Here is an 11,825-nt window from a genome sequence, read left to right on the forward strand (position 1 = left end):
CTTCAATGCCCAGAGCACTTCCTGGGGGCCTGGTTGTCGCGTACGGCGGTCTAATACTTTCTCTTCTCCTGCTGAGAGAGGGCTGCTTCTGTTGACAGAGATATTGAGTGCAGGTCAGAGTCAACATGGATTTCAAACTGCTTTCTTCAGGGCGATGATTGTAACACTCCCAGTCACATTACATGAATATAGTGTTTTTTATATCACCATCACAATAAATTAGGCCTCAAGTTGTTTCCAGCTCACAATGAATCAATCCTCAAGTCTAACAGCACAGCGGCAACAGTTTAGCTTTCTGCTAACAGCTAACATCTAACTGTTGACCAGAAGCTTCAAATTCACATCAATGTACTTCAAAATAAAAGCGCCAATGGTACCAGTACTTAATTAAAACTGTATTATGACAGGAGCTGCTTCATTTGACCTTATTTTAACTGTACATTTAAAAATGTTGGACTTTAGTAGTCTACGGTAGTTTAGAGGAGATCTCAAAATATTAATGTATATATTGTGTGTATTGTCTTAAAATGAAGCAATATTATTTGTAAGCCATATTGCTGAGCCTTAGCATGTACTGTAAGTATATTTAAAAAAAAAACAAAAAAAACCATAGCATTTGAATACTGATTTGGGCATGGATTATTACCATGGCAATGATCAAAGTTTAGAAGCATTGGCGTAAGCCCTGTTGCACAGGTTGTTTAGGGCAGAGTAATTTTAAAATATGATGGAACGCTAAGGAGCCAAAAAAGCTATAAATACAATCTTATACCTTTGTTCAACAAAATACAGAAGAAAAACATATCCTTGTTGTTATTTAACCTTGAAGACTGAACACTGTTACCAGTTTGCTGTTTGTTGGAAGTTGTTTCTTGTTGTTGCTGTAAAAGTTATGTCATTTTTATGTGCTGCTGCAGGTGTGAGTTCAGTTCCACACTATGTAAAGAAGTTAATTTGTCATTATAAACTAAAATTGGTTCTGTGGTTTGACCTCCTCTGTGCTGCTGCTTCCTGTAGCCTCCAGAGAAGGAGGGCGGGCTGCCTCGCCAGATTGGAAACAAGACAGAATGTGCCTTACTGGGATTCTCCCTTGATCTGCAACAAGATTACCAGATAATTCGCAACAAATTCCCAGAGGAGAAACTGTACAAGGTCTACACTTTCAACTCTGTGAGGAAGTCCATGAGCACCGTGCTAAGGTCCCGTGATGGCAGCTACCGAATGTTTGTTAAGGGGGCCTCAGAGATCCTGCTCAGGAAGTAGGTTTAGTAGGTTTACTGCTGTTGTCTACACAGCTCTGTGCTCAGTTGGACGATGATCACATGACTCTTTGCTGTGGTTCAAGGTGCAATAGGATTCTGAATGCAAAGGGCCAGGCCAGAGCCTTCAAACCGCAGAATCGAGATGACTTGGTGAAGAAAGTGATTGAGCCGATGGCATCTGAGGGCTTAAGGACCATCTGCCTTGCCTGCAGAGACTTCCCCTCCACTGACGGAGAGCCTGACTGGGATGATGAGGCCAACATCCTCACCAGCCTTACCTGCATTGCCGTGGTTGGCATTGAGGACCCTGTACGACCTGAGGTATGTCAGTCCTGTCTTTACAAACAGACACACAGAGGCAACCAGCCAGCCTCAGCAAAAACACACAGTGCAAGTCACCCCTCACAAAACACTGGGTTCTTTGAAACAATATCATCCGTTCTTATTTTAGGGTTGTTTTCACACATAATAGTCTAGGGACTCGGTTCTACTGGGGTGGTGAAGTTGGTTTGGTTCGCTTTCACACTGCACTTTGTCAAACAAACGAAGAGGAGTAAACATGAGGTTCTGTTGACTGGCAGGTGACTGTTAATTGGACAGTTTTTGCGTTTGTCATCCTGCACCATCAGGGCCCGTGTGGGGAAATCAAATTATGTGACTGACAGAAGTCCATGCAGCACTTAAATGCTTAAAGCAAGTTTATATTTACATTCTCTAGTATTGCAAAGAGCTCATAAAGAAATGATGAAACTGATAGTAAGCATTAGTAGGCGGCTATTATTAGACTGCAAATCAATAACATTATCAGGGTCGCTGTGGGTGCGCGATCATACTTGCTTCATTGTTCTACTCACACATTACAGAAGATAAATCACAAAACTTTATAAACTCTGTATATATGTTCCACTACAGAGGAACTATAAAACAGACATTTTTCAGCGGCTGCTAGAGACACACGTATGCATCATCTGCTGAGAGATCATTTATCAGGTCATTATAGGACAGAGTTCTGCAGTGTCACTGATGATAGAGAGGCCAGTTAGACATTCCCATCCTAGTGTTTTGATAAGCTTAACTTCGCTCAGCAGAGGCATTTGACTGTTTTAATAACGGATAATATTGTGCCCACGCTGCTGTGCTGATGCGCTTGCCCGTGGTGGCGGCACTGGCCTTTACCAGGATCAACTATGAGATCGCAGAAATATTTCATGATCAGCAGATGGATTTATTATTGATTCAGCTGTAGAAAGCCTACTAAAATCACATTTCCTATTATAAAGTATGTGGTTGGTTCGTTGTCATTCACACTACAAACAAACCGCAACAGGGTTCATTTGGAAGTGGACCGAGACCCCTGTTTTTAAGCGGACCAGAGTTAGATTTTGCTTTCACACCACCCCAAACGAACTGAACTATCTGAATAAACAAACTCTGGTCCGTTTAAAGTGGAGGAAACAGCTCAGGTGTAAATGCGACCTAAGACTCTGTAGTGTTTGATCTAAAAGTACTTCATGAGGCTTTTTTGTAAATTCTAAACCATGGCCATATTTTAATGAAGCATCTCTGTGCTGATATTTAGGAGTTCCAGAGGTGACTGCAGGAGATGTCAGTCAGACACATTCTGTTAAAGAAGAGAGTTTTTTCGGAAACACTTGATAGCAATGAGCTTATAAAAAGAAACCATTTTGACAAAAATAAAAGATTTTTTGTTCTTCTGTTGTTCTCATCAGGTACCAGAAGCCATCAGGAAGTGCCAGCGGGCCGGGATCACTGTCCGTATGGTGACTGGAGATAACATCAATACTGCCCGAGCCATCGCCACCAAATGTGGCATCCTGCAACCTGGAGACGATTTTCTCTGTATGGAGGGCAAAGAATTTAATCAACGGATCCGTAATAAGCTGGGAGAGGTCAGACAAACACAGACTAGACCAAAGGACACCAGTGTCCATCGGAAACCAGACCTTAAGTCCACTGAAAATTTAACATTCTAGATTTAATGATTCTGTGATATTCTCATTTTTTTTAGCTCCTACTGGCAATATATACAGATTCTGAAAGGTCTGAAAATAGATGATTTTGACTCATGGTTTTATTTCTTATTTATTTCATGCCTCTGATATCTTCCTGCAAAACCCTCTGATTCTGTTGTGAGCTTTCGAAGGGGCACACAACACTTGTTTAGGGGACACTAGTAGCTCTAGTTCTCTGCTCAATAAACTGATTGAAATTCATGTTTTGCGACTAACATTTCATATTTATGTCGTTTCTCTCTTTGTGCAGATAGAGCAAGAGAGAATGGATGAGATCTGGCCAAAGCTGAGAGTCCTCGCCAGATCATCTCCGACGGATAAGCACACTCTGGTCAAAGGTTAGACACACTTTACCAGGTCAGGGCGTCAGTCAGTCAGACGTAAAAGTTAGACAGACAGGGCGGATTGAGACTGGCAAGGCAAAGGAGAATGATTTGTGCAGCACAGTTTATATGTGAGCAGGATGCCCATGCGCAGCTGGTTAGTGGTAGGAATTGCTTACTAACAAGTTAAGTCAATACAGAAGCCTTAAAAGGACGTCTTTCTATACTTTTTATTTTCTTCATTTTCTCGTGATCACTACTTATTTATGCCTTCATCTCAGGAGAACAAAGCTGGTTTTCTTGTGATAACTGATTAATGTATCTCATTATCCCAGGAAAACGAAGCCTGTTTTCACCCAGAGATATGTTGCTTTCACAAGAAAACAGAGAAAATAAAATGTATAGAAAGATGCCCTTTTAGGACTTCCGTAAGTTCGCGAGGGCTAGTTTAACAGCAAATACTTGGAACTGTGTGTTTATTAACGTATGGCTTTCAAACGACAAATATAATACATGACTCATGAGAGAGGCAGACCCAGGTCACGCTGGATGTAGGCTCCGCACTAAAATGTTAGACGTACATAAAGAAAGTGGCTCTGGTCAGCCATGCGCAGTCAGACATTTTGTGCACAGAGTAAGAACATTTCTAAGCACATATTAGTAAATAAGACCCAATGTGACTGCACATGCACTGATAGCAATTAAAACACTACCATACCATATAACCATTAAAACAAAATGAAGGTAAACTGTATTTTAGTGAATTTTAAAGGCAGTCAGAGTTAGGCCTCAGCTTTATGTTCCATAAATGTGTCTGAGCTGTTTGTCTGTCTGTCACCATCTCAGGTATCATTGACAGCACTGTGCTGGAGCAGAGGCAGGTTGTGGCGGTAACTGGAGATGGGACAAATGACGGGCCGGCCCTCAAGAAAGCAGACGTTGGCTTCGCCATGGTAATAATTGTAGCTGATGTTATCACACTGCTTTGTACCATTTTACACAGTTATTGATAGAACAGTTAATATAGTAATCAACATATAAAAGATAAAATCTTTATTAACAGGGTTCATACGGTTATGAAAAAAGCATGTAAAAGTCATGGAGATCCAAAAAAGTAATCTCCAGGCCTGGAAAAGATTTGGAAAACTAATCATACCCTGAAAGTCACTGAAATCAGTTTCAAAACCTGTCTGATAACACACAATGTGTTCAAGGACTGTTGGAAATGTAACAGTCTAAAGACAACTTCTGGTTTTACAGTTTTTAGATATGATAAAAAATGTGTTTTTGCTTTTTGAAGACATCTTTTCTTCAAAGATCACCTAAAATTTTAATGAAGAAAAGGCTAAATGTTTCAAATAAAAGGTTTCTAAAAAAATAAGTGGTAAAATTAATACAATATACAGCCATTTAAAGTTGTATGCCTCTACCCTAAGTCAAAATACCCCCAAGTGCTTAAAAAATATTTGACATGCCTCCACCTGATCCTAATCCTGTTCTGAATCCATTATTTACTAAAATAATATTTATTTTAAAAATCTGTTATGTACTGTCGAGGGTCATTCCAGATAATGTTTGAGCTTGAAAATGTATTGGTAAAAATGTGTATGAACCCTGCATTAATCAATGAACTTATTTTTGTGAGTTGATCTGAAAAGATAATATATAAGAAAATATAGATATCAGAAACAGAATTAATGTCCAAATAAACACTAAACTCCTGTTGTGCTCAGTTTTAATCCCACCTGCTAAAACCTACAGGTTATTCTGATGTTTTTTTTCATGTTTGTATCAGGTTCTAATTCAGTGCAGCCAGGTTAAAGGAAAAACAATCAATTATTCTACAGCTAAAGATTTAAATATTTTCTCTGCGTGTTATATAATTTAATTTAATTTTTTTTGTTAGAAAGTTTTAATTGATATAAATATTGATAATTTCCCTCAATGTATCCAGTGCAATGACTGCATATAAAGATGTGAAACATGTCTGCACTTCACCCCACTATACGAAAACAAAGCCAAAATGTCCCAGATATGGATGCTGTCATCTTGCATTGGTGATGTAATTTGGAGCCAGAGTCTGCACAGTAGCAATCTCAGCAGCATCGAGTTCCAATCAATCGTAAGCCCACTGACATAAAATCATGACATTAAACCCTTTTTTTAATAGCATCAAACAACTGATTAAAAATTCTATGAAACATGAGCACTAGTACAAACAACAGCCTGAAATCTGAGTTTTCAGTTAGACCCATGGCCCATTCACTAACATGTTTTGGCTTCACTTTTGGGGAGCTATAAAGTCTATGACCGAGTGTCAGGACATGTGGGGATCCGCTGAGACTTGTGATCCTGAAAGATGTGTTGCACCAATGACAGATGTTGTTTTCAGCATCCTTCACATGTCGATTGAAGTCCTGACACTGTGCTGTGTGTTGTGCAGGGCATCGCAGGAACAGATGTGGCAAAGGAGGCGTCAGACATCATCCTCACAGATGACAACTTCAGTAGTATTGTGAAGGCTGTGATGTGGGGCAGGAATGTGTACGACAGCATCGCTAAGTTCCTGCAATTCCAACTGACAGTGAACGTGGTCGCCGTCATCGTGGCATTCACCGGAGCCTGTATAACCCAGGTCAGAGCCACCACACACGGCTGACACAGCGTCCAGCCCTAATAGAGGGTACCTGTGGTTTCTCCTCTAACAGACACTGACAGGAGATCTTTGTGTGTGTTCACAGGACTCACCATTAAAAGCCGTCCAAATGTTGTGGGTCAACCTGATAATGGACACCTTCGCTTCACTTGCTCTCGCCACTGAGCCGCCAACTGAGGCACTGCTGCTCAGGAACCCGTACGGTCGCCAAAAGCCACTTATTTCTCGCACCATGATGAAGAACATCCTGGGACATGCCATATACCAGCTCACCGTGATCTTCACCCTGCTCTTCTATGGTCAGTCTCATGGTCTCAAACACTTAACAGAACATTCCTACTTTACCCTATGGAACCTCAGAAAATTTGCTTCTGAAAAAAAAGTAGAAAATGCAAGAAAATTAACTGAAAAAGTAAAAAAAAAAAAAAAAGTAAAAAAGTAAAACAACAACAACGGGAAACAAGGAAATGACCTGAAAAAAGAAAAAGTGCTTAAATATTACTGCTCATAATAATGATTAAGTAAAGTAATGTTAAATACATAATGATTTAATTCTAAATATAGTTTTTGGGACATTCTTCCCCAGCTTTAACTTTGCCGATCTGCTCATTGATTGAGTTGCTCTGTTTTTTTGTTCAGGGTTCGTAAGGTTAAATTCTTTGAAAGGCATCTTAACACAGAAAAGCAATGTTGATCCAGGTTTCAAAAGGTTAAAGATACTGTGTAAAAAAAAATTTAAAAATATATAATTTCCATCCACTAACTTATTAATTCATTATCAGTGTGTAAATGAATTAAATTAAATGTAAAAAACATAGAGAGATTAGGCAATTTCTACAGCTGCTCAGTAGTCTTTGACTCTTCCTCTCACAGGGGAGAAGCTGCTGAACATCAACAGCGGCAGGAACGCCCCGCTCCATGCCCCGCCCACTGAGCACTACACCATAGTGTTCAACACGTTTGTCCTGATGCAGATCTTTAATGAGCTGAATGCACGCAAAATTCACGGCGAGAGGAACGTGTTTGAGGGCGTCTTCAGAAACCCCATCTTCTGCTCCATCCTCCTGGGAACCCTCCTCACGCAGGTAACCTGTGATGACACCGTCACACCTGCCCAGCCTCACCATGTAAAGTGTGAAAGGATTCCCTGCGTGATGCCATCTCTCGTTCCTCCTGTAGATCATCATCGTGCAGTTTGGTGGAAAACCGTTCAGCTGTGTGAGTCTGGATGTCCAGCAGTGGCTGTGGTGTTTCCTCCTGGGACTAGGCAGTCTAATTTGGGGACAGGTGAGACACTTGCCACACCGGATTCTCACCTGAAACGCTGAAAGTGTTGGCTCGGGATTCTATTTCGCCCCCATCATCCTCCCTCCGTGAAGTGTACGATGGTGAAACCGTTAACTACTGAAGCTCCAATAATTTGCTGTTGATCAGTGCCGAACCTCCTGAGTCCAGAAAGTAGTATTTGGGGACTAGAGGTTTCAAATGTAATGCCTTCCAACAGCATGATGGGCATAATTCCGTCTTTCCTAGAAGGCTTTAACAGTGACTCAAAACAACTAAAAAGTAGGAGCGATGTGAGTAAGACAGAGACTTAACATCCACAGCAAATTAAAATGACAATATAGTCGAATGTACGTATTAAACGAACCATTAGAAATAACGACAATCATCATTAGAAAATAATCTCTGTGCTGCTGTCGGGTCTGACTGGCGTGTCCTGTTTGTGTCGGTCTACCTCTCAGCTCGTGTCCAGTGTCCCCACCTGCTGGCTGAAGTTCCTGAAAATGCAAGGTCGCCCCACGCAGCTGGAGGAGACCCCTGACCAGGAGGTGAAGGACCTGGACAAGACCAACCACGCTGAGATGGAGCTGAAGAGGGGCCAGGTTCTCTGGTGCCGCGGCTTCAAACGCGTCTCAACGCAGGTGTTGTTTCTTTTCTCATGACAGTGTCCACTCTGAAAATCAGAATCAGATCAGAAGTACTTCATACATTATGTCTGGACTCTCTGTCTCAGTTGAAGAGATTCAGGAGATGTGACTAAACAGCACATGTTGAGAAAAGCAGGTTGAGCCTCCTGAAGCTGCATATCCTTCAGTTTTACTTAAGTTATTTCAAATATTTATTCCAGAGTCCAAACAAAAGTATAATAGAAGTAATCCAGTAGATAAACTACTGATGGCAGAGGGACTTATTTGGAATCAACCGGCTGCCTTTTCTGCAGCTCACTGCTGTACGTTTTCATTTGTGAGGCAGAGGATTTGTTGAAAATGAATTGTCCCTTCCCAGCTGCCATACAGTCAAGATTGAGGTGGAGATAAGTCACTTATTGATTTCCTATCTTGACTTTAATGGATCACCACATATTGGGTGTGGAATTAATCTGCAGATGCTCAAGTTAAAAATGAGATCAAAATTTGCCATATGCTGAAGCGTTATGTTTTCGTACATCCATCCATCCATCCATCCATCCATCCATCCATCCGACACTTACTTGGGAGCGTGACATCTCAACAGTGCCTCTCACTGTGACCTCATCAGTCTCATTCTTGTGAACGCGATATCTCAAGAACACCTTTAGGAAATTACTTCAAATTTAGAACAAACTTTTGAGTTGACGGAAGGATAGAGTGAGTAGGTCTTGGTGGTCACATGTAAGGTCACGGTGGCCTTACATTTGTTTTATTCTTGTGAAAGTGATATCCAAGAACACCTTGAGGGAATTTCTTCAAATTTGACACAAACATTTACTTGGACTCAACGATAAGATGATTAGAATTTCATGTTCAATGGTCTAGGTCACCGTGATCTTGCATCCGTCTTATTTTTATGAAGGTAATATCTGAAGATGGCCTTGAGGGAGTTTACTCAAATTAAGCACAAACATTCACTTTAACTCAAGAATGAATTAATTACAATGTGGTGTTCGAAGGTCATGGTCATGGTGACATCATACGACATGTTTTTGGCTATAACTCAACAGTCTTGGGTGTCCACCTTGAAACTGCTGAATGTATAGATCTTCTGTATGTGAAGCATCCATGTTTTCACAGGCATGGATAGAAAATATGTGCAACTTGACTGGTGTGCATAGGCATACAACCGTAAGGCGGTGTGTCTGGTGTGAAACATTCAATGAAACAGGTTTTTCAACAATTGTAAATCACCACAACCGAGAGAGGTCCTGAAGTGTACGGTCAGAATTGTGCACAAAATACTACTAGGCTGATTGGTCCACCAGATTAGCTGTGGACAGAAAAATACACACACACGCAAACTACAACACGTGAAACTATAACAAAAACATATAGGAAACAATCAGCCCCTTGTACAATTCAATTTAAATAATTTATACATATTCACCCATCACAGTATTCAATATTAAAAGAGAAACACTCACTCCTGCACACAATCACACACACACACACACACACACACACACAGACCCACTCACAAAACACGTCAACTTTTTTACTTAAAACTGTACCAATAATCTTATTACATTGTCCCAAACTATTGCAGCGTCTCTTCCCATAAATACAATATAACAACGTGACATACCTTGCTTCGCCTACCAAGGGTGCAAACTTTTGACTGTCGACCAGTACTTGTACTTCCCGAAACCCGAACAGACTCGACCCGACATGACTGCACTCCATGACAAACAAACATTTCATTTAGTGCATTGCCTTTGAAAACACCTTAAAATTTAGCACAGTAGAGAGAAATTGCTACCTACCAAGCTGCTCTTCTTTTTGGACGTGAGGCAAGCCTAATTACGATGAGGGAAACCTGGTGTGTGAGAGCGCATCTGCTTAATTTATACTGGTTCCAGGGCACGCGGCTCAAACCCGGAACCTCAATAAAGCATAACAGCGATAGCTCCGGTGGCCACTTACAACCTCCATGAAATCAACTGACAAAGACTAACGTTCAGCTCTACAGTTTGGACCAAAAGCCAAATGTCTGAAATGATTTCTTGGTAAACTTTATTATATATATCAGAGTGAGCAACACAGTTGAGATTAAGACCAAGATGAAAAAAATAACATAACACCAGAATATTCCTTTAACATTAAACCCTAAGTTGACGGTTGTCCCTCATCTTTTAGATCCGTGCTGTGAACGCCTTCAGAAACAGCGTGTCAACCTACCCAAGTCTGGAGACACCCAAGTCCCTCAGCTCCATCCACAACTTCATGAGCCACCCTGAGTTTTGCATCAAAGACTCCGTGCCTGAAATCCCTCTGACTGATGAGGTCGAGTTCGAGGACGATGATCCAGTCAAGCGAAACTCCCTCATGGCATCATTCATCACACTGCCTGGTGTGGTCCCGCTCAACTCATCTGCTGAAGTTTGAGCTCATTTTAATGACTTTATATTCTTCGGGGTAGCTTATGAATTTCATCAATGGATCAATACAATTTCATCTTTCTATAATATGTCAATTTATTAGTCGATTATACTTTGCAATAATATTCTAAATCTGCTTTGTGACCAGACACTACAGCTAAAGTTGCTTAAATTGCAAGCACTTGCGTATAGTACCTGAGAGTTGTGTTTAGGTACAGTAATGAGTAAATGTACAGATTTTAACTAAATAATATGTCTATTTTCAAGTCAAGTCAAGCCCATTTTCACAAAACACAGTTTGCCACAGAGGGCTTTACAGCGTAAGACATCCCTCTGCCCTTAGATCCTCACATCAATCAGAACTCAGTTTTTCTTTTATTACTTGATGAAAAAAGTTGAGGATTTGAAGATATATTTGCACTTGGGGAAAATATTCATATTGACTGTTTATTAATATTGATAAAAAGTAATGGGTCCAAAACATATGCAACAAAAACTATCTCTTTTTATGGATCCAACATACTGATACCTTTATTGTAATGTTAGAGGAAAATTTTCACACTTTGCATTTTTCTATGAATTTTAATTTTAATTTTAATTATTAAATACATTAACCATTCAGAAAAGTCAAAATGAGTTAACCAATATCTGAAAGATAAAAGGTTTTATTATTGTTACTATTTTGTGTTAGCATGGACACTTTAGTCACTCAACTGATCATAAAATGTAACAATATTTTCCTTCTTATTTCTAGAGTTTAATTGTCATTACCATTATCATTACTCACTGATGTTTAGAATCTGGTGTTTAAACAATAAAACAAGAGTCCAGATAAATTATGTATGTTTATGTCAGTCCTGTTGCTATGGTTACCTGCAATTTATCACATGATGATCTCAGATGTAGAACAGATTATTTTTTCTGCTTATGGTGTGGCTTCAGAAGCACTAGATTATATCACATTTATATTAAACATTACTGTCATTGCGTGCGAAAATACCAACAAATTGCATCTAACTAGATTGTGTAAACAGTAATAAGTAGTGTAGCTATAAGTGTCAGTACATACATTGTGGCTTTGCTTGTTTCATTTGTTTAATAGTAAAACGATGACGCCATCCAGCGGTGGTCTCTGTAGCGCTCACAAAGTGAATGGACTACAATTCCCACGGTGCTCCAGCCAATCAGTGTCCCAGG

At 40.1% G+C, this 11,825-nt stretch overlaps 1 protein-coding gene across 1 annotated transcript in view; it reads left to right on the top strand.

The window, feature by feature from the left end:
• LOC121962888 (plasma membrane calcium-transporting ATPase 1-like) overlaps window positions 1-11,389 on the top strand; it is a 28,339-nt gene extending 16,950 nt beyond the window's left edge. The window contains exons 10-20 of the mRNA XM_088077428.1: window positions 1,018-1,259; window positions 1,346-1,583; window positions 2,993-3,172; window positions 3,546-3,633; window positions 4,465-4,571; window positions 6,062-6,253; window positions 6,360-6,573; window positions 7,148-7,359; window positions 7,454-7,561; window positions 8,020-8,199; window positions 10,387-11,389. Coding sequence (XP_087933554.1) covers window positions 1,018-1,259; window positions 1,346-1,583; window positions 2,993-3,172; window positions 3,546-3,633; window positions 4,465-4,571; window positions 6,062-6,253; window positions 6,360-6,573; window positions 7,148-7,359; window positions 7,454-7,561; window positions 8,020-8,199; window positions 10,387-10,635 — 2,010 coding nt within the window. The 3' untranslated portion in view covers window positions 10,636-11,389. The remainder of the gene's footprint in view (window positions 1-1,017; window positions 1,260-1,345; window positions 1,584-2,992; window positions 3,173-3,545; window positions 3,634-4,464; window positions 4,572-6,061; window positions 6,254-6,359; window positions 6,574-7,147; window positions 7,360-7,453; window positions 7,562-8,019; window positions 8,200-10,386) is intronic.
• Window positions 11,390-11,825: the final 436 nt, after the last annotated feature.

The sequence above is a fragment of the Plectropomus leopardus genome, chromosome 5 (assembly GCF_026936395.1).
Source record: "Plectropomus leopardus strain MGB_pleo_1.0 chromosome 5, ASM2693639v1, whole genome shotgun sequence".
In the NCBI taxonomy this organism is placed as follows: Eukaryota; Metazoa; Chordata; class Actinopteri; order Perciformes; family Serranidae; genus Plectropomus; species Plectropomus leopardus.